General features: G+C 39.7%; 1 protein-coding gene across 1 annotated transcript in view; it reads left to right on the top strand.

The window, feature by feature from the left end:
* Positions 1-2,409: 2,409 nt before the first annotated feature.
* SGCD (sarcoglycan, delta (35kDa dystrophin-associated glycoprotein)) overlaps positions 2,410-22,703 on the top strand; it is a gene marked incomplete at its 5' end in the record, with an annotated part of 197,934 nt that continues 177,640 nt past the window's right edge. The window contains one exon of the mRNA XM_012730045.1: positions 2,410-2,511. Within this exon, the coding sequence (XP_012585499.1) occupies positions 2,410-2,511 (102 nt within the window). The remainder of the gene's footprint in view (positions 2,512-22,703) is intronic.

Raw genomic sequence — 22,703 nt, 5'->3', positions numbered from 1 at the left:
AGAGGAATCTCTGTGCATATTGAACTCACCTTTAAGAAGATTGAGGAGACCCTCCCTGGTGGCACAGCAGGTTAAAGCACAGCACTAAGAAGCTAAAGCCACTTCAGCATGAGTTTGATCCCCACCCCAGAGGTGACTCACATGGCGCAGCAGACCTCTCCTGACCCGCCCGCTGCTCCCCTCAGCAGTGTACTTCATCCATTGGCCTCATCTGCTCCCCACTCTGTCTCTGGTGAATCCTCTCACTGCCCCTGCGCCTCTGGCCTGCACCCTAGTTCTGCCTGCATAAATAAATAAACTTAAAAAAAAAAGAATATTGAGCAGTTCTTGTTTAATAAACACACATCACACAAACAAGCAAACCAGCCAGTCCACTCAGCATGGTTTCTGTGGCAAGGTTTGCTTTTTCTACCTTGAATAAATGATCATGAAAAATGCAAAATGAGATCATTGGCATTTCTTGGGGACAGGGGCGTTTGCTTTTTTCTGCTTTGTTGAGGAGTCTTCTGCTACTTATGTGAGATAGGAGCACCCTTCAGCTGGTGCCTCTCACACTGGAGTTTCAATGCCCCATCTGGGGTCCCCTTAGCAGATCAAGTGCCCAAAATGGTGTGCTATCCTTGTGGCCTCAGAGAGCTGCTTTTGTCTTCGGGCTGGAGGGCTGCCATGCAAGAGGGCCAGGGAAAGGCCGTCAGACACCCACATCCCCCACTGGTATCTGCCCTCACAGTGCCAAGGCCCGTTGTGCGTGGCACTGCCCAGAACAAGAGACTGCAGGTTCATGTGGCGCCTCCAGAGCCTGAGCCCACCTAGTTTCATGAAATAAGCTGGGAGAGGCTCTGGACAACTGAAAACAGGTGATTCAGGCACATGACTGTCTCCTGTCTCGGCCAGTGGTGGCCCAAGGAGAAGGCAGCCCAGACATGCCAAGAGCTCTGCTTTCAGACAAGATTAACACTTGGATTTTTTATTCAAAGTATTCAGTATTTTGTTGTCATTGTTGTGTTCATTCTGAGATTAGGTGAAGGAGTGCCCCCCGCAAAGAAAAGAAATAGAAGAAATTATTATTCAATTTTCAGAAATGTGATTGCTGTGTTTATGGAGGTAACATCTCCATAACGCAGGACAACCCTGTGTATGATTTAAGGATGTAGGTTCCTACTTCCACAGATGGATTTACAGCCCATACCCACCACCAAGATACTCAACAGTTCTCCCCTTTAGTAAATTTGGCCTCCTTCCCCCATTACTCCTTACTCTAAGAACCTCAACTCTGCTGTCATATTTCAAAGTGTTTGTTTTGATTTAGTTTTATCTGTTCATTTTTTTTTAGTTTCGCTAAGTAAAATCATCTGGTATTTTGTAGATTTTAGGAGAGATGCCCTAGTTTTGTGGCAGTGAGGAACTTGCTTCAAATTAGCAAATGCAAAAAGAAAACAAATGTAAATAAAATTTGAGCATTAATACTGAGTTTTGATGAGATTAAGGGAATTGGTTTGTGGGTGGCTATGGCAGATAGCTATACTTAAACAAAGGTGGGTAAAATAGATTACTACATAGGTACATAGATGTCTGTTCTATATTCTACTTTTTAAAATATCTTTGAATACTTCCATAATAAAAGACTAGTAAAGGCCCTCCCTGGTGGCTCAGCGGGTTAAAGCACTGCACTGAGAATCTAAAGCCGCTTCCTCATGAGTTCAATTCCCGCCTGCCCCGGAGGAGACCACATGGCGTGGCAGACCTCTCCTGACCCACCCGCTGCTCCCCTCAGCAGTGCTCCTCATCGATCTGCCTGTTCTGTTCCCCACTCTGTCTCTGGTGAAGCCTCTCACCGCCCCTGAGCCCCTGGCCTGTACCCCAGTTCTGTATGCACAAATAAATAAATCTTTAAAAAAAAAAAAAAAAAGACTAGTAAAAACGTTGGTAACTAATTTGGCATCTGAAGTGTTTTGTGAGCCAAGTGTACCATGTCCAAGAGCTGAATTTGATCATCACGCTGCCAGTTTGTAATTTCTCATGGAATTTCAGGAACAGGACCTGATACTTTAAGCTGGGAAACATCCTTTTCTGTCTTCCCACTCACCTGCCTTCATGCTGCACAGCTAGTCAAAAAATCCTCTTTCTTCTGCACAAATGAATGACTGGGAGGCATAACCGATTGCTTGGAATAGAATTTTCTCAGAGTAAGTGAGCAAAAAGGGCAATATGCATAATTGCATTGAACAATGCCTCCTGGTATTTTATGAATTCCTTTGGACACCTTCCCGCCTCCTCCAGCCTGCTCATTCCACCCTCAAAAAGAAAAAGAAAAGGCAATAACTTTGTTTCAATTTTTGAAGACCAGAAATATTTGGAGATTTTTGACTAATCACATTACTACTTGCTGTCTCTGTGTCTCTGTTTCAGGATGGGATGGGAAACTTGAGAATCACAGAAAAAGGTCTAAGGCTGGAAGGAGACTCAGAATTCTTACAACCTCTCTACGCCAAAGAAATCCGGTCCCGACCAGTAAGTCTCTTCTGGGAGGGAAGGGACTATTGTTTCTTGGGAATCTAAACCTGGGGGGATTTATCTTGCCATCAGTTAAACTCTGAAGTTTGAGAGCCTAGTAGTGCAGGTAGGGAGATAGCTCCACATCTGAGGTATGTGTGTAATTGCTGTGTAACAGTAAGCAGGTGAGACAACCTCTCTGAGCCTCTTTTCATGCCCGCCAACAAAGGACAGTAATTCTAACCAGTTTTCTAGACTGTGCTGTAAATAAACCAAGATGATTAATGTGACATGTCTTAAATATTATCCGAGGCAAGAAAATACTGCCATCGGGTTTAGTTGTCAAGTATTTGAAAGCCATCGTTCAAAGAAGTGAAGCCCTACAATTTTGTCTTTCATTAACTGGACATTGTAGCCAATGTTGGTTAGAATCAATCAATCTAACAACAGCTATGCTGTAACATGGAATTTAAATAATCACCTTAGACCTGTACTCTGTTGCATTGAGATGGTTGTTCTGTATGAGTTATCATTATCTAACTTAATTCACGGACTTGTTCAGTGTGTATGTGGTGTGACGTGGTGTGTGTGGGTGTGTGTGTGGGTGTGGGTGTGTATTTGACAGAGACAGAGAGAGAATTATAGCTACATCCATTTCACAGATTAAATTAAGACTGGAAGAAAATATACCAAACTTGCAAAGTTATGAAGTAGCAGTGATGTCAACTCAGGAATTATAACACTGAACATTGTTGCATGAACCAAAGATTTTTCCCTTTCTTTTTCTGTCATGATAGAATTGATTCCTAATATTAATCATTATTTCTGCAGGTCTTTTTTTGCTTGAGTTGTTTGGGAAGATTGTTTTGTTTCTTCTTTATTTGGGTGTAGGAGGTAGCAGGATGGTAGAATTTGCTGGCTGGCAAGGATTGCTCTGCCTGAATTGATTTGTATCTACCTGTAAGCAAAAGTGTAACATGAAAGTTCCCCACAGTGTCATTTGCATTGTACATATTGATTAGCATAATTAATGAAATTCAGCTACTTGAAGCAGTGGATAATTTTATCCGAATGCTATATAACTGACTGAGTTATATTAAACTGGGGGCAAGTACTGAATTTACAATAAACATGCTTTCTTTTGTGCCTCATACCAGGGAAGGAGACATGATGTGAAAAGTCAAACACAGCAAATAAGCTCAGCTACACAGTGATTAAAACTTTAACTGAAATTCACAGTCCACAGGTTGAACACTTAAATAACAGGAGGATTGTATGTACACCCATTATCTTTGAGTAAGCTCTAGCCTAAAATGAAAATTGGATGAAACTTTAATGAAGGAAAGCTCAAGTGACTCTTGGGCTGAAAGGAGATAGTCAATTTCAAGCCTTTAAGAAAATCCCATCATATCCTTTGGTCTTAATATATATTTACTTATTTTAATCTGATAAATTGCTTAATTAAGTCATTGGTTTGAATTACTGGTTGGTTGAAGATTACTAATTCTTTTCTTTCATGAGCATGTTTGTCACTCTGTTGCACTCCTCATTTCCTTCTAATGAGTTTAGGTTTTTCTTATATATATATATAAGAACAACACAGCAATAATATTATATATCTCTTACATATTCTATTTCTTATATATATAAGAAAAACTACTATATATATATAACTATTTAAAAGCTTAAAAACAATTTCTCACAAGTCACAAATATAGATTGTAGGTCATAGTTTCTCAGCTTCTACATTTCCATAAATGTAGGAGTGTTCTGGTTAGCAGACAGATGTTAAGATCATCTGTTGAAGAGTAGCATGTATTAAAGGAAAATATCCTGAAACAAGTTTCCTTGGTTTAAAATGAGAGGCATATAGAGGGATTGGGGGATGTGTTTTTAGAAGACTTGGAAAGGCTACTTGGTAAACTTCATAAATTTATTACAATTGAATTTTTAGCAACTCTATCAATCTGTCTAGCTGAAAGCCAATGGTTATGTTCACCCATACCCAAGACACACCTGATTGGAAGTTGAAAAAGGAATGCTAATTTCAAGAAAATTAATTTTGAAAAGTCTCTATGTCAAATTCTACACAAATATAAAATGTGCAATTTGACAGGTTGTTACATGTCTCTATACGTGTGGAACCATCACCACAGTCAATAATAACATTGATAAAGAATATACCCAAATCACTCAAAGACAATACATGATTAGAATTCGCTGTTTCATTGTTCTTAGGATTAAATAGGAAATAAAGCTTTTTAGCCTTGTTCTGATAACAACAACAACAACAAAATTACCATCGAACTCTAGGAAAACAGATGCCCACTCATGCTTACACACTAAAATATGTCATTCAGTCATGGAGCTTGACCTGAAAACAGGTGCCAGGTTCACCCTCTTGTCTGAACTTGTGCCTGCCCCCTCGTTTAAGTCTCCATCCACGCTCACCCACACATTGCAATGTACTACTCTTCTCTGTGGCCTTCTGCAAGCCTTAAAATCAAATCGCAGCCCAGTCGTCCTTTCAAAATGTAGTTTCACCACCCCGTTGCCAAGGATTCTCATTGACTCCTCCACACGGCCTGTCTCCACCAGGCGTACATCCTGCATGGCTCCTCTGGCTACCCTTGTCTCATTTCAGTTGTTGTAATTTTAGAAAGTTCAGCACTACAGCCACATGTAAAACATCATGCTGGTTTCCCCTTCCCACTTCAACTGTCAACTGTTGATGTTCTTTTATGCCTGAGAATGTAAATTTCCTATTACCCAACCATAATGCTAAGTCTAATACATAATATATGTTCACTAGACATGTAAAATTGAATAATGAATCATTAAAAAGTGAAGGTATCCCTTAAATATATGCTGCAGGGGGAAATACTATTAACATGTTAATGTGATATTTTCATGCATTTTCCATAAGTATAAATGTTATAATAAAACAGTTCTTAGCCTATTATGCTGTACCTGCCCCACTCCCCCACAAATAACAGAGTGACAGTAAATGATCTATATGTAAATAATATTTAGAAGTTTAAAATCAAGTTTTAAAGTATAGTTAGCATAGGTAAACCACACAAATTTAAAATGCGCAATTTGTCAGGTTGTTCCATGTCTCTATACATGTAGAACTATCCTCACAGTCAATAATAACATTGATAAAGAATATACCCATCAACCCTGAAAGTTTCTTATGCTGTAGCCCCAGCCTCCCTCCGCACCCCTGTCCCCAAGCAACTACTCATCTGCTCCCCCTATGACACATTACTCAACAGTTCTTACAACTTTCTATAAATGAAATTACCTAAATCAGTTTAAAGAGCTATGTGTCATTTTATCAAGATCTTTCTTTACAAACGTAAAAGAGAGTCTGGGGTTTTTGTTTTGTTTTAATTGTTTGTTTCGTCACTGGGGCTGTGTCTTGTTTTGGTTGGTGAAAGATAGTAGAAGTGACTCAGGGTGCAGAATCTTAATATTTCTCTGCAGGATGATGCTGAGAATGAAGATGGGTACCTAAGAGGGGACAGAAAAAACAAGTAGGCATAGCAACAGAGAGAAAGTCAGGCACTTTAAACTGTAAAAAATGGTGAAAATAGATACATTGAATCAAAAAGATAAAAGGTCAAGGTTAGAAACTGGTAGCTTAGTCTGTAGGGCTCCACTCCCCTATACACAGGGATAATCACCAGCTGAACAAGGATGGCATTTAATGGTGAAGCAGGAGGAGAAATAACTGCTGAGTATGCTGCCAATTGAGTTTGCCCTTTGCAGGGAAGTAGGACCTCTTCTGATGCTCACTGGGCCTTGTGTGTGGGCTCCGTGCTCTGTGCAGGCCTATTGGTTATTTTCTGATGTAGCAGAAAATTGCTTAGAGACTACTCCCCTACAGGCTTCCCTGCAGAGTTGTCTGTGAACTTCCCCAGAGATCATAGCTGCTTCTATTTCATCAGGTGTCTCCTGTTTTTTTCCCACCGGAAAGAGATCAGTGTCCAGTTGAACAAGATTACTCTGTTCCTCTAAGCAGGGCTAACTAACGAAGCAACACTTGACTTCATTTTGGTATTATGTTTCATTGATCTGAGAGGAATTGGAGTTGGTTAAGCAATCTCCACAAGGTTCAATACTATATCTGATTTCATTCTTGAAGGTTGCAACCCTGATAAAGTCACTACAAATTGATTAGTGTGGTAGCAATCACTTAAGAAGATAAATTAATGAGAAAATGTTCATCTCTATAAAAACTTCCATCTGGGAATTAAATGAAAACCCAGGGACTTTCTAGCTTTACGGACTAGGAGGCAGAGCTTCTAAGTAGTAGAGAATCAGATCACTCAGAAAATAGAACGAAAAGACACACATTACGTTAACTCTTGCAGGCCTACCCCTAGAAATATTACTTGTATGTATAAACACAGGATTTGTAATCTTAAAGAACTTAACACTATAAAACTGTATTTAAATCCCCACTCCAATGTGGTGTCTTTGTAATTACTGATACCCCAAATTTTGGGAAGGAGCAACTAGTAGAGCGAGTAAATGAGTAAGTATTTGAAATCCAAAGCATTGTTTTGGACTAGTGATCGAGCCCTTCTGAGAAGCTTCTTAGGTCACTTCCCACCATACTGGAACTGGATGGGAAGTGACCAGTGAAGGGAACTGGTATTTACTGAGCACTTACTATGTTCAATGTGTGTAATGTGTTTCTCTCCATACTCACCTCCTATTACATTTGGTGTAGGCATAGAGTGGCTAAACTATAGCTGTGCTGGATTTGGAAGTTCAGAAGACAGGAGAGAAAGAGACGTTGGAGAAGGAGTACAAAATTTGCATTTGGCAAATAAAGTGGGAAAGATTATATATGGTTTAAGGCAATGTCGGTATCTTTAATTTTGTTTCCTTTATAAATTTATTTATGCTAAAATTTATATTTTTGTATTGAGGTAGGATTGGTTTACAACACTGTCTGTGATTAAAGGATGTAGAATCACATCTGCAACTATACTGCCACACCCCACCCATAACCAAAATATCCATACTTTAAGATGTTCTCACCTGTGTGTAGATTTATAAAATCATATCAAATGGGTTTCTTAGAAGTTGCCTCTACCAAGAAAAAAACACCATGGTCACACCAGCTGCTGTATTATTAGATGGACAGAGGGTGAAGAAGATGAGAGACCTTTGAACAATTGCTTAACTTAGCAAATCCTTGATCTCTTAGTTGTACATTTGAGATGATATTAATACCTGAATCATGGGTGACTATAAAGAAGTAAGCCTAATAGCTTAATAATCTTAAATTTATTTATAATCTTAATACAGAACTCAAGATGGAGTGAGTGTTCCAGAAATGCTAAGTCCTGCTCTCACTCTTCCTCAGGATGATAATGATGATGATGTTGATTTCTACCATCAACTCATCATCATGTGTGGCAAATCTCTTCTGATGTTTAACCTTTCTGAGCCAAATGGTCTTTAAGCCTCCTGTACATCTGAAATGAGAAACACCTTATTTCATAAAGTAGTTTAATTTAATTTTTTTAATTTTTTTTTACTTTCACTTAGTTACACTCTTCCAATGTTTGGCTCACTTTTTCCCTTTCTTCTACTTATAAGGTATTGCTAGCTCTGATGCTCATAGATTACTGGCAGTCTTTTTGGGGAAAGATGGTATCATGGTACATGACCAGAACTTTGAAAATATTTATATACACTCATCCAGTAATGACATTTGCACTCATTTCACAATATAGGAAAAGCCAAACATAATGAAACATTTAAGGATTTAAATGTACCTACATCAGTGCTTCACAAAAGCCATCCTAAATGTTGTTTCAAATGAATGTCTGAAATCCACAAATAAAATGGAATTTGAGGGTGTCCCTGTTTGCCAATATTTAGGAAAGCACAGAAACTGCTTTAGACTCCTGGGAAATTTGAGTTATTCATCTTCACCATGAAGTTTGACATTTGTATTTATTGTCTCTTTATTTTACAGAAGGCTGAGTTTTTAAAATCTCTTTCTGATTTTAGTATGATGTGGATTGAGATTTATCCCGCCAGCCTACCAGACATTTTTCAGCGAGAAGTTGAAAGCCCCTTAGCATTCAATTAAAATCAGTTACTTAATTTAACATATGGGCCCCAGGGTCCAGATAGGAGGCAGGACTTAGCTAGGATTTCAGTCTTTTTCCATAACCACACACTGTTGATGTGGTCATTAATTTCCTCATGGCACTGCTTACTGTGATGAGTTACACATGACCATTTCCATCTTGTAAGGAACAATTTACTGGAAGACATGTAAAGTCCCTGAGAGAATTCAGAGGCCCTAGGAAAAGGAACCTGAAAGCAATGCTAGATAATAATAATGCATGAGATATCTCATCCCAGAGATGATACCTTCTGATTCATAAATTCACAGTGAGATTTACTTTTTAAAAAGATTTATTTATGGGCCCTCCCTGGTGGCGCAGTGGGTTAAAGCACAGTACTAAGAAGTTAAAGCCACTTCCGCGTGAGTTCCATCCCGCCTGCCCTGGAGGTGACCCACATGTGCAGCAGAGGTCTCTTGACCTGCCTGCTGCTCCCCTCAGCAGTGTACTTTGAAAATCTGCCCATTCTGTCTCTGGTGAATCCTCTCACTGCCCCTGTACCTCTGGCCTGTATGCAGTTCTGTATGCACAAATAAATAAATCTTTAAAAAATAAAGTTTAATTTAAAAAATAATTATTTCTGCATACAAGAACTGAGGTATAGGCCAGAGATGCAGGGCATGAGAGGCTTGACCAGAGACAGATTAGGGAGCAGAACAGGTGGATCTACTGAAATACACTGTCAAGGGGGATCAGTGGGTAAGACAGGAGAGCTCTCCTGTGCCTTATGGTAACCTCCCTGGGGGAGATCAAATTCGTGCTGCAGTGGCTGCAGATCGGTTCACAGTGCTGTGCTTTAACCCATTGAGCCACCAGGGAGGGCCCCCACTGTGAAAGTCAAATGAATTTAATTGACCCATCTTAGAAACTATTAAGTGAATTCTATTAGTATGAAAGTTTAACAATAGTTACAAATGTTTCTATCACTATGAATCTGTTTTCCCTTTACATGAATTTGTTTCTGACACTTAAATATCTGAAGATTTTTATCTATACTTTCTGACCTTCTCAAATAAAAGAAGATCCAGCAGTATGGTTTGAAATTCCATAGTGTGGGAGTAAAGTAGCAGCAACTTCCTATAGATGGACATTTGTCTTCCAGTTTACCACAGTCTCCACTGATCGCTATTGTCTCATAACCTATATGTTGACATCATTGTGTGTCCTTGAAGTGTGATGAAGGTGCAGTCTGATTCACAGAATTGATACTGTGTTTATACCATCATGTACACATTCAGAAATTAGATGGACTTCTTAAAATTCATAGTCTCTCATGACTTGCTCTTCCTCCCGTCTTGTGTCTCTTTCTCCCCATTGTCTCTGGTAGGTTTTCTCCTGTGAGTTTTGGAATAGTATACATGCTCAACGGGAATTGGCAATCCACCACCACCATTCCCCTGAATCTTCTAGAACATGCCTCCTCTTGTCTTTACTCAGGTAACCATGACAGAGCATGGCTGTGGAGGAGAATGTAGAAAGCATTTGCTGTGCTCTGAATGAGATCAATGAGAAAACAAAAATAATGGAAGATGGCAGACAAGCCCAAGCTTTATCTGAAGAGGCTCCTTGAACCATCTATTGCTGTGACAAGAGCCCTATCTCTGGTTAAGTTTAGAAACCAGATGAAGGCGGTAGAGGCTTCTCCTCAGTAAGCAAAACAGCTTCAACTCCCAGCTGAACATATTGTACACAAAACAGTATTTTCCATGCCACTTGCATAGAGTGTGAGCATCATGCTGTCTTTAATTAAGAAGTTAACTGGACCATGAAGTATTGCCCGAGTAAATAAAAGTGATTTGTACTAAGTCAGAGGGGTGCAGGAGGCATCTTTGCACTCCTTTGCTCACACATAAATTATGAAGATTATTAAAAATGGGAAGGCAGAAGCCCATCTGTACTGTGAAGCTGATGGCCAATCCCAAAATACACCTATCTTTTGATGTGTTGTAATTGATTGTGGACAATTGTGTGAACCAGCTGCTGGCTGGGCTTCTTTTTTTTTTAAAGAGACACAGAGCCTTTAATAAATCACCATGTAATACTGTGGTTGGTTGGCTTGTTGAGCTAGGAAATGGAGAGAGCTAGTCAAAGACTTTTGGTTGCTATAGCATCATTATGGACTGGTGGGGCTTCTTTGCTTCCCTCAATGTGGAAGAAACTGACTGTGTGTGTTTTTCTTAAGTGCATAAAGGAAATATTGGAGTTCCTGAGAGCTTGGGATCTCAGCTTAGAACTATGTGAGCAGAGTTTGGGAGAAGTAGGTCCAAACTTCAAAGGAGACTAGAATGTTGAATTGGTGATCTGCAGGTCATTGGTGGGTAGATAATAGAAATTCTTTTGTTACCCTTTGGGTTGCTCAAGATCTACCACTCAAATTTCTTTTATTTGAAGACCTAGAAATTGTGGAACCCCTAATTCAAACTTTTCTTCCCCAAAACACACATACTACTTTTCCATGAAGGACTTGAATGAGCTGGTAAAAATACCTTCAGTAACATTAACAGCAGGCATAAATGGGTGAAGATCAGAAAAATGCCTCCCCTGGGACTCTGCTTAGGAGCTACTTCCTGACCATCCCCATGGAAAATATGTCCATTCCCTATATTCTTATTTTCCTTTACTATATATCATATCATATTACTTGCTTATGCATGGTAATTTCTACTTATGTATATGTATATTACATAGTATCATATTTGTAACCTTCCCCTTGGGCTTTCCCTTATTAAGGTATACTTTTCACAGTGGCAGGGACAGAAAAAGGCAGGGACTGAGTGATACCAAATAGCAGGCTAGGAGCACCACATTCCTGAACCCAAATCCTCTGGACTACTGACTGGCTTCTCATTTTGATCAAATTCTTCAACTTGTCGGTGCTTACCTTTCCTTATCTGCAAAATGGGTGTTAAGTAACTTCCCAAGCTGGCAAGCTTACAACAGGATTGTCAGAGTTTATGTAGTTTCTGAAACATACCCATGGGTAGAAACTATTGTGTAAAATTTCAAGATGATTTATTTTAATTATCATTTATGAATGTTATTATTTAGTGTGCTTTCCACTATATCACAATTCCTAGACTAATGTCAGTCACTTGCATGGGAGCCAATTTTATTTTATTTTTGGAAATGAATGAACATTTTCTTAGGATCCTTCTGGCTCACAGATTCTATGATAGCATCTTCACTAGAGAGACAAAGACAAATTTCTCTTTCATCATAGCTTATAGATCAATGCAATATCTAAATCAACCATCTACTAAGTGGTCAATTATATCACAAGGTCATGGGAGTGGGAGGCAGACTAGATAGAATAGAGGAAAGTGCTACTGAAGTCCATCTTTCTCCCCTGTGTGGCTTTGCCCTGTTGGGAGACTTGGTTCATGCCATCCCCAGGCCCATGGGAGCTCCACAGTGTATGGAAGTGTGCTATAGACAGATGAGGCAAGAGAGCAATATTAAAACATTCAACCCTTCAAATCTTACAAATCCCCCATGGTCATCATCCCTGTGACCTACCAGCATTGTCTGTCTTTAGATTCAGGAACATTCCTGCTGTTTGAAATGATTCTTTGATGTGAAGCTGTTTCTTGCTAAGTTCTATCATTTAAAAGGAATGACCAGACACCCCACTGAATGGGAGAAAATGTTTGTACATCATACATTTGATAAGGAACTACTATCATGGATTCTACAAAGAACTTACACAACTCAACAAAAAAAAAAGCAAGCAATCCAATTTTTTTAAAAAATGGGCAGAAGAGCAAAAAGATACTCCTTTAAGTAAGACTTGCAAGTGGCTAATAGCATATGAAACATGTTTAGCATCACTTATTATCAAGGGATTCCAAATCAAAACCACAATGAGATAGCATCTCACACCTATAAGAATGATCCATATTAAAAAGAAAGAAAGAAACAACATCCTGGTGAGGATGTTGTATACAATGAATCCTCTTACAATTTTAGTGGTAATGTAAACTGGCCCTGTCATGGGCCCTCCCTGCCGGCACAACGGGTTAGGATACAGCACTGCAAGCAAGCTTCAGCCACATCAGTGGGAGTTTAATCCCCAACCCCAGAGGTGACCCACATGGCGCAGCAGACCTCTCCTGTCTCACCCACTGCTCCCCTCAGCAGTGTACTTCATTGATCTGCCTATCCTGCTCGCTATTCTGTCTCACCATCCCTGCACCTCTGGCCTGTACCCCAGTTCTGTCTACATAATAAAATAAATCTTTAAAAAAAAAAATTGGCCTGGTCACTGTGAAAAACTCTTTGGAAGTTCCTCAAAACACTAAAACTAGAGCTACCACATACCCCATTGTTTGCACTCATGGAATCTACCCCACAGAATGCAGAAACATTAATTCAAAAGGAAACTGCACTCCTATGTTTATCATAGCACTATTTTCAATAGCTAACATATGCAAACAACCTGAATTCCCCAGAACAACTGAATAGATCCAAAGGACGTGTTATTTATAAAGAATGGAATACTACTCAGCAATCAAAAAGATAAGCTCTTGCCATTTACAGCAACATGGAACATGGATGCAGCTGGGAGGATTATACTAAGCAAAATTAGTTGGGAGAAAAAAAAGATAAATAGCAAATGGCTTCACTTACATGTCAAATATAAGAAACCAAAAAAAAAAGTCAGGCAACATAGCAAACTTGCAAACTGACCATAGATCTGAGGCACACAGCAGGGAAGAGTGAGGAGAGAGATTAAAACAGGAATGGGAAGAGCACAAGGGACTAAGGTGATGGATCATAGTGCTATGGTGGTTGAAGAACTACTGGGACTACACCAGAGGAGAGAAATCAAATATTGTCCAAATATTGACAGTGGTGTAAAAAAATAACTAATTAAAAATAAATAAAAATAAATGTGCACCCTTGATCCTACTGTGGTTTGATCTATGGTCCTTTAATGTCAGGGAGAACCCTACTTCAGTAAGGCGGTATCTCATAGCCATCGAGAACTCCTGAGTTTTGAGGGGAGAATACAAGGAAGGAAAAAGATAGTGTTAAAAATGGAGGCTGGACCCTCCCTGGTGACTCAGCACTGCAATTTGGCACACCTGCTTCAGTGCAGGTTCAATCCCCAACCCCCGAAGTGATCCACTTGACACAGCAGACCTCTCCTGACTCACCCACTGCTCCCCTCAGCAGTGTACTTCGTTGATCTGCCTGTTCTGTCTCTGGCGAATCCTCTCATCACCCCTGCACCTCTGGCCTGTACCCCAGTTCTGTATGCATAAATAAATAATTCTTAAAAAAAAAAAAAAAGAATGGAAGAACTCTTTAAAGTTTTGTTGTTCCTACTCTCAAAGGGTAGGCCAAAAAAAAAAGTGACTTAAAAACTTACTTCCTTAATGTTACATTCAAATCATACCCAACATTTTCACACTCAGGGATTGTCAGGGTGTGGCATTCTTAGCCTTGACTTTAAAAATCTTGATCACTGTCAAAAATACTGATGATTTTTCAGGAAGATGTCATTTCAGAAGCTGAAAATCCACTCCTTTGCTATATGAAATTAAAGCAAATACTCCCTCTCTTTCACTTTTGTGATCTCCTTCAGCAATGAGCATAACCTTTTGATGTTGTGCTCTGTAAATTATTACCAAGGATGTTTTAAATGGCAGTTAACTAAATTATGAATGTGGGACTTTCCATTTCTGTGAGCGATTCTGATTTTATCACCAGTGATTCTGCTTCTAGGTAAATATCAAACGGTCCACAAGTCAATGAGGCTTTTAAGTCAGATAAATATTTTGCCAGTGGACTTGTTGCACCTTGGAGGGAGAGAAAGAAGGGAAGGCAGACAGTGATACAAATCAACGAAAGGAGTGAAGACCAGCCTGGGTTTCCCCATTTTGGACCATCAGTGTCATGGAAATAAAAAGTGGTGTCTCTCTATAGCAGCAGATGAGTGCAGATGGCTGGGTAATTGCAACATCCCACTGGATTGTCAAGCTGTGTGGGTTGCTTTAACCCTCAGTTAAGGCTCAGGCAGTGATGTTAAAAGTAGGAGAGGAATATTACGGAAAGATGAGTTATCCTTAGGTAGTACCTCATTAATGAGAAGTTGAACTGCCTTAATATTTTAGTTATTGAGTATTTATATCACTGGATGAATGTATAGTTCCTGTGTTGTTTTTTTACTTGCATTGTTAAAGGGTTTTCATTTACCTCTTTAAAGGTAAATGAGTGCTTGAAGTACAATAGCCATAGAACTTTGTGTTAGTCTCAGGTATACAAAATAATGATTTGATATTTTCATAAATATTTCAAAGTGATTCCCATTGTATTTCTTGCTATTCTTGATAATTGTTTAATTCATTTTAAATTGTACATTTCCTGCTTCTGATGGCTTCCACAAAGAGTTTGCTACTTACAATGTGTTTCCTTCCTCATATCTTAGCAACTTTCTAGTTATTGGAAGAAGCTTCATGAAAACAGGATTGACAGCTTTACTTAGTAGGAAAAAATGGCCAATGTGTCAATAGTCATGGGCTGTGGGGGCCAACCAGATTGCTCTTTGGTGAAGGTAGCAGGGACTGTTTCCCTCGAGATTCTTACCACACAACTGGCTATTGGGCTTATCCCCCTGGGAGTGTCCTGAGTGTTGATTATATAGAAGAGTTACTTGGTCTTAGTTCTTAAAGTTGGCCCACGTGGCAAAAAGTGCTTTTATTTAATTTATTTCTAATGGAAGTAACATTAATTTACAACCCTATACATGATTCAGAGGCATAGGATCATTCTCCTTCAGTCTATGTTACCACCACATACCCACGATCAGGTACCCATAGTCCTCTGCCATAGTCCATTGGACACCCTTCCTACTCTGCTCCCTACCTTCTCCCTGTCCTTCCTGTAGCCTCAGTTTTATAGTCATATTTCTAGGGTTAATTATTACTTTTGTCTTATCTGGACCTTTAATTTGTTTCTTTAGTTACCGTGTATAAGTGAAATCATCTGCTATTTGTCTTTCTCCTTCTGAGCTTTTTCACTTAGTATTGTCCTTTCCAGCTCCATCCATGTTGTCACAGATGGAAAGACTTTATCTTTTTTTCATAGTGGAGTAGCATTCCTGTGTGTGTGTGTGTGTATGCATGTGTCTTTCCACTCATCTGTCTTTCCACACTTAGGTTTCCATAAAACTGGGCTTTTATAAATGGTGCTTCAATGAGCATAGATATATTCCTTCAAATTAGTGCTTTTGTGTTCTCTGGGTAGATATGTAAGAGTGAAATTGCTGGGTCATATGGTGTCTCTTTTTAATATTTTAAAAAATCTATTTACCCTGGAATAATGGTTGCATGTCATCAAAGAACAGCATTCAGTGCCATATAGACATAGCTTGTATGGTAGACATGATGGCCAGGAGAAATGGTGACACTCAGCTCAGTCAATGAGAAGAATTATACAGATGTCTGTACTGTTCTGTTCTCAGGATAATGCAAATAAAACTACTAAGAAAGGAGGAGTGGGTAGAAATTTTCAAAGTGTTGCTAAGTACCTTCAGGGTTTTTCTACTCTATTTTAACATTAAGCACCTATAAATTTAATACATAGTAAAATGTTTTCTATTGTGAGATTAAGTAAGTTTGTGAGAAAGCACCTAGCAGAGTACAGTCCTAAGTAACTGCCCATAAATTTTTCCTGAATTTGACTTAAATAATGTGTGATGAGACCTTCATGATGTCATAACTAACAGCCACACTTAAATATAAGATTATGCCATTTATTATGTATAATAACTGTAGGGAGGGAGGAACTATCACTTGGTCTCCTGTTTAAAGTCTCTCCAAGGCTTAGAGAGACTTAAAAACACAAATTTTGTAATACTGCCATTCACGTTGACTCTAGCATGAATGTTTACCTGAACTTTGTATTATCTTGTGTTGCCATGCCTAGTTAGATGCTGGCTGGTGATGTCAGGCTAACTTCCTGCTCTTCCAGAAATCCAAGGAAACATGTAGGACCCTTTCTGACTGCATAAAGAGGAGAGCATCTTTTTCCTTTCTTTTCCATTTGTTGTTTCTCAAGACATTTCTCACGCCTCCTCAGATGATCATTGCTCTAGAAATTTCCCTTGTGCCATCAAAGCTTTCCAGGGAGGCCAGTTTTCCTCCATTCAAACTATAGAGCTCTCAAAATGCACTGTCTCTCCTCCCCCCCATGTCTTCTGGTGGAACTGTGTCGTGGCATCAATTTGGAGTCATCACTGATCCATTTGCCGATGAGTGACGTTAGACTCAGTAAACACACCTTGATGTTCTGGAGACCTTAGGTTGTATCTATATCACTTTGTCCAGAACCTGAGATTGAAAGTTACTTTTAAAATTTCCAAGTGCTCTCCTGGTTTCTCATTCTGAGCTTATAAAAATGAAACAAATGCAAAGTTATAAAATTCCTGCAAATTCTACAAGTTTCTGGCCTTTCTTGAGTCTGGTTCATTATCTGAAACTACAGAATACAAGTAAGATGAGTGACTGTTTTCCCATTTTTTTCCAGTTCTCCATATTTCTATTACCATTTGAGACATGTAAGAGAGCAGTTTGTTCATTATGTACAATGAATGCTGCAGGCTTGATTACGTATGGAAACCCTTTGGAGAAAGGATTCTGTCATCTGGATTCAAAATGTAACTTCTCTTACAAATTCTTCATAACAATTACAATTTTTTCTTTATTATCAACCCAAACTGACATTTTCAAAATATGAGTAAAAAGAACACTTTTCTTGAATCTCCTGCAGGTGTTATGCTGGTTTGCTTGTCAGTCAGTGAAGCACTGTTAATTTGTGTATTTTCTTGGTCCAGTACTCATTAATGACAACCTTGGGAATAGCTGAATGTTTCTCTGATCTTTTATATCATTTGTAATTAAGTGAAGATATGATAATTGGGTACCATCTTTGTACCCATCATTTTGGTTATTTAGGGGCAGTAGAGTTGCCCAATGAACATTTCTAGTCCTGTCCATCCCCATCATGTGATCAGATATACCCCACCCCATACAACCAGCAGAACACAAAAGTAAGACCCTAATTTTCCATGTGTTCGCAGCCTTATGTTCATACAGCTGCCCTCATCCACCCTCTATTCCACATCCTGGCCTGCTCTCAGCCTTCCATGCTTCTAGTTATTGTCTGCTTATGGATTTGGCCTCCACTGGTTCCCTGTACCTGGTTCTGCTCTTCCAGCTGTGATGTGTATTTTGTGCCTCCTCTGTTGGGGGAGTTCTCCCCATTGGACTCTGTAGCCTTCAGGTCTTCCAGATTATTGTACTAACTGGTCCCTTTGCATCCCCAGGTGGAATTGCTTTCTCTGGATATCTCCATTCCCTGTGCAGACTTGAAACAAGATGGTTGTGGAGGTGACAAGGCAATATGCAAGTGATTTAGAATGAAATTCAAAGTAGTCTTGAAAATGGGCTCCACTGCTCTGTAACTGTTAGCATGGGTCATGTTGCTTGCATCTCAACACTACCATCTATCTTCAGTCTGGAACAACTGAGAATAGCATAGATTTGCTTTAAAATGAAATGGAAGAATATTTAGGGTTCCTAACACATTGCCTGCCTCTGGGCCTCTGTATTATTAAAGGCTTCATGGTAGAAAAAAATCCAAAGTTCAGTCTTGAAGGACTTGTCATTTGCTACTACTATTTACTACTATGTCATTAAAAATACTGATGTTTCCTTATATTCATCTCCATTTATCATTTCCAGTTCTGTTGGTTAGATGACTGGTTTTGTACCTTACCAAAAGTATAGCTCCTGAGCTGAAGCAAATGGAAAGGGAAATCTCTCTTTCCCATAAACCAAAAGCCATTTCCCAAGAGGTGTCTGTTCAACCCACACATGCAAATGTTGCTATGATGGTTTCTTCAGCGGTTGCTCTAACAATCACACACCAGTGTTAGCCTTAAAGAATGATTCTGGGGCTTGTTGCCTTTTGGTTCACGGGGAACACCCACAAGGAAAATAGAAACAAAAGCCCAGGTAGTAGCCTCACTTGGCACAGTTGATTGACTTTAATAGGTCCTGATTATGCTGCTCATATTCCATGAAATTAAAAAGCTTACAAATGTTATGAGCCATTACCCTTCCATTTAAGGGAGCTTATGACATGTTAGCAACATTTAATGAAATTCTTTTCAAAATGCCATCGGCAGACTCTCTGAGATTCCATGTTGAAATTCAACTTGAAGAATTGTTTGCAAAACTTTGTACCTACCTCTCTTTGTCATGTGTGAGCTAGATCTCAAACCCCAAAAAAGCTATTTACCAGTTAGAAGGTGATTTTCAAGTATCGAGAAGTGTCTGTGCTCTTAGCCAAACCAAATTGCATTAGCCAGTCTCAGAAGAGATGCCAGAGATGGTCATGTTTGTATCTGCTTTCGATAGGTGTCAGAACAGCCTGCATTACCACACATTGGCAAAATTTAAGACTTAAATTCAATTCTATCTCTACTTATCAAAGCTCTAAGACAGTCCAGCAAATACTCCAAAATGTCACTGCCTGAGCTCTTACAGTATCATTTGGGAGATAAGACTTTGTGCCAGAAGATAATTAAAGCATAGGAAATGAGATGATTAAATTCTAGATGATGTGGTGCTGATGATTACTTACACAACAAAAGTTCAGGAAATAAAAATATTGCAGTTGAGAGGGAATTTTTACACAGTATAAGAAAGATAAATAGTCAGACAAGTTATTTAGGAATCTTTCCATTAAGTCGTTCATTTAAACTGTTATGATGGGGATATTTCATGGAATCGTCCATTCATTTTGTGTATTGGATTCTAAAGAATTTCTAGTCATGTCACCATCTTATTAGTGACATCTACTACTACATTTTGAGGCTTTGTAGGTCAAAGGGTATGTGCTTTTAAACCCTCCTGACAATATCATAGCATCTCCATTTAATAGGTAAGGAGAACTACAACAGCTCCATTTTATAGGTGAGGAAAACTGCCATAGAAAATACTTAATCTTCTCCTGTTGATTGAGCCTTGGGGTTCATATACAGGGATGAATGCCCCAAAAGCATATGTGTTCTATGTCACTGTCAGTCTGCTTTGGAGAATGGACTTATCGAAATCGCCCCTATTCTGTTTTTCTCTACTGGAAACTCTTTGCAGACAGAAGTCTTGTTGTAGAGCTCACCATCATATTTATGTGTCTGTGGCAAATTCGTGACAAGTAAATGTGTGGCTAGTATGTTAATTAAGCACAATTCATAACATGATTAAAATGCAGCTTTCTTTTCATCTTCACAGTTCCTTTCCAGTTTGAACTGGGGCAGGCTTCTCTCCCTCCTCTATGAAAATTTGGTCAATTCCTAGTGGGTTTTCTGCCCATTTTAAGGTTGTAAACAGTGGGATGGTGCTTTAAGGGACATTATACTGGTTCAGATGATAAATGTCTCTTCTTATATATTTATCAGCCTTCAAACTTCATTCAAGGTTAAGTGTTTGTATTCAGAGTCAAGTGTTTGTCTCCATTGTGTAGGTAGTCCTGAGTTGGTGACTCCCCTACCTTGGCGGAAGGAGTAGAGGCTGCCTCACTTGTCTTTATTCTCTTGGTCTCACCTGTTAGCTGCTATCTGTAGTCTTAGACCCTCTGACAGTGGTGGTGGGGTAGTGTGGAGCATGGGATCATTGTTTGGGGCTGGGTGTCTTGTGCCTTATGGGACTGTGAAGTGGTTAAATTGACTTCCTGCCTCATCAAGTATTATCTGAACTCTAGAGATTCCCAGCCCAGGATCTGTGAAGCCTTTCCAATACCAGCTATGAAAAAGCAGGCAGAGAACTGCATTCCTGCACAGGCTGCATCCCTCCTCTTCTGTTCCATGCAGAATCTTCTCGCCTTCCATGAAGTCCTCCTGGGAGGCCTTCACTGTCTCCTGAACAGCAATCTTTACCATGTGTCTACCTCTGTTTGGTAAAAAGTAGTCATCCAGCCTTCCCCTGAGAAACTCTAAGTGTACATTCTCTGTCTGTATGAGCAGTCCCCTCCTGCCTCATACATCCTCTGGATTCCCTGGTGAGAGGTTTCTGGTGACTACAGTGAGAGGGAAACCTGGCAAGATCTCAGGCTGTAGTCACTGAGATCTGAACCTAGCAGCACCCCCCTGTACACACAAACACACTCTCCATACCGTGTATTCACAATGCCCATCTCCTTCATCTTTGACCTTGGCTTCTTCTTGACATCAGTGAGAAATTGCTAGTTATGTCCTCTGTCAAGTTCTGCATATTTTGATGTGGCATCTTGCTTTGGAATTTTAAATCAATGTTACCTTGGTGTCTGGTTAAAATCTTACTTATATGAACCTAAATAAATACCTAAATGCTAGCAACTAAATAAGTTAGAAACTTAGCTCTTTTGTATGGGCTGACTTTCAGGACAGGTGTTTGGGAGTGCCATGAGGACTAGCCTGACTCTGTCCTCTCTTTGAGGTTCTTGACCCCACAATGGGAGGAAGAGTTTTTCTACCCATTAAGGATTCTCAGGGGTGCAGAAAAAAAGGTGAAAGACACAAGTGGCCATTAGACATGTCTCCTTTCATGAATTGCTTCGCTATTTCACAGTTCTTGGCTGAGAGGTTCTACTTGCTTTTCTTCTAATAAGCACTGAAGATAGGAGAAATGGTGTGGTTTTCCTGCAGATGAACTTCTATGGGCTTGTTCTGGGGTGCTTGCTTGTGCAAAGCCAGGGCCACTTTGACTGATGAATCTTTCTTGGCTTTCTCAGACCCTCCATGTCTCCAGAATAAGGGCAAAAGTTGCCATGTGTAAGGTGCTCAGGGTTGGTTGGAGGTGATTCCATTGGATGCTACAGTGATGTCACTTGGTCACTTGGAGCGATTCATGCATGATTTACAGGGAGAAAGCAGATATTTGAAAGTAAGAAAAACTATAATGACAGGCTGTAATTTCCAGTAGAACTGGCCAACAATTGGAGTTGAATATGTTCTGTTTTTTGTGTCTGTCACTTTCTATTGATGCCTCCATTTTCTGATTTATGACCTCAGAGCATTTGAAGGTGACTTTTGGTCCTGTGTCTAGAGACATCATGCTCCTGACGGACTGAGACTCTGCCTGTGACTTTGCTGCCATTTCTGTTCCCCAAGATCTGCAAATGCTCTCCTTACTTCCAAGTCACTGTCATTTCTTCTTGTCTTGCATCGCCTGGTATGTTACACTTACAGAAAAGCTCTTTTAGCTAATTGTGTTTGTTTTGCATTGTGTAAAGTATTTGGATACATTTTATGGCATAAAACAGGTACTCAACTTATTATTCATCCATGAAAGAGGTGAGGAGAGCAGGAGAGGAGGAAAGGAAGAGGAGCAGGGAGGAAAGGGACCTGGAGAGAGAGGAGCACACTCTGTTGTGTTGCTTGCCCTACCCCTTTGGCAAGGGTCACCTTCTCCCTTCATTTGTTCATATTTCTGTGTTCCATTCTGAATTCTTTTCTAAGTAATTCTGAATTGGAATTTCATTCCAATCAAGCTACAACTATCATTACATAGTTTCACATACAAAATATAAGGGATGTGTGTATAATGTGGCAAAGGGCCACGAGGGTTCTCAAAACTCAGAATAGCACCTTGATATCCTGTGACTGAGACTTTGGAGAGAGTGGAGAGGGACTGTCCTGCAGTCCTTCCAACAGCATGCCAGAGAAACCACCGCTTACTCTACCATGATCATGCTAATATCAATGTTGAGCGTCACATCTGAGAGCTGCGGGAAGAAGGAGGCCGCTGGCTGGCCTGGTATCCTGGCCTCTCCCTCCCTGGACATGAGTTTCTGCTCTGTCACATTCCAAAGGATGGAGTTCATCTGAAGGGCAGCAAGGTTGATGGAAAGTACAAGGGTCTTTGGAGCCACATAGGATAAATTGTAAAAGCTGAGCTCATGGAGTCCAGGACCTTGCTGGGACCATGCAGAGGAGTAAGTGAATAGCACATTTTCTATCTTCCATGCATTTTTTCTTCCAAGCAGGAACAACTGCCACTTCTGTCT

The sequence above is a fragment of the Condylura cristata genome, unplaced genomic scaffold (assembly GCF_000260355.1).
Source record: "Condylura cristata isolate star-nosed mole 26May11 unplaced genomic scaffold, ConCri1.0 scaffold00026, whole genome shotgun sequence".
In the NCBI taxonomy this organism is placed as follows: domain Eukaryota; kingdom Metazoa; phylum Chordata; class Mammalia; order Eulipotyphla; family Talpidae; genus Condylura; species Condylura cristata.
This window is presented reverse-complemented; position numbering and strand designations above follow the sequence as displayed.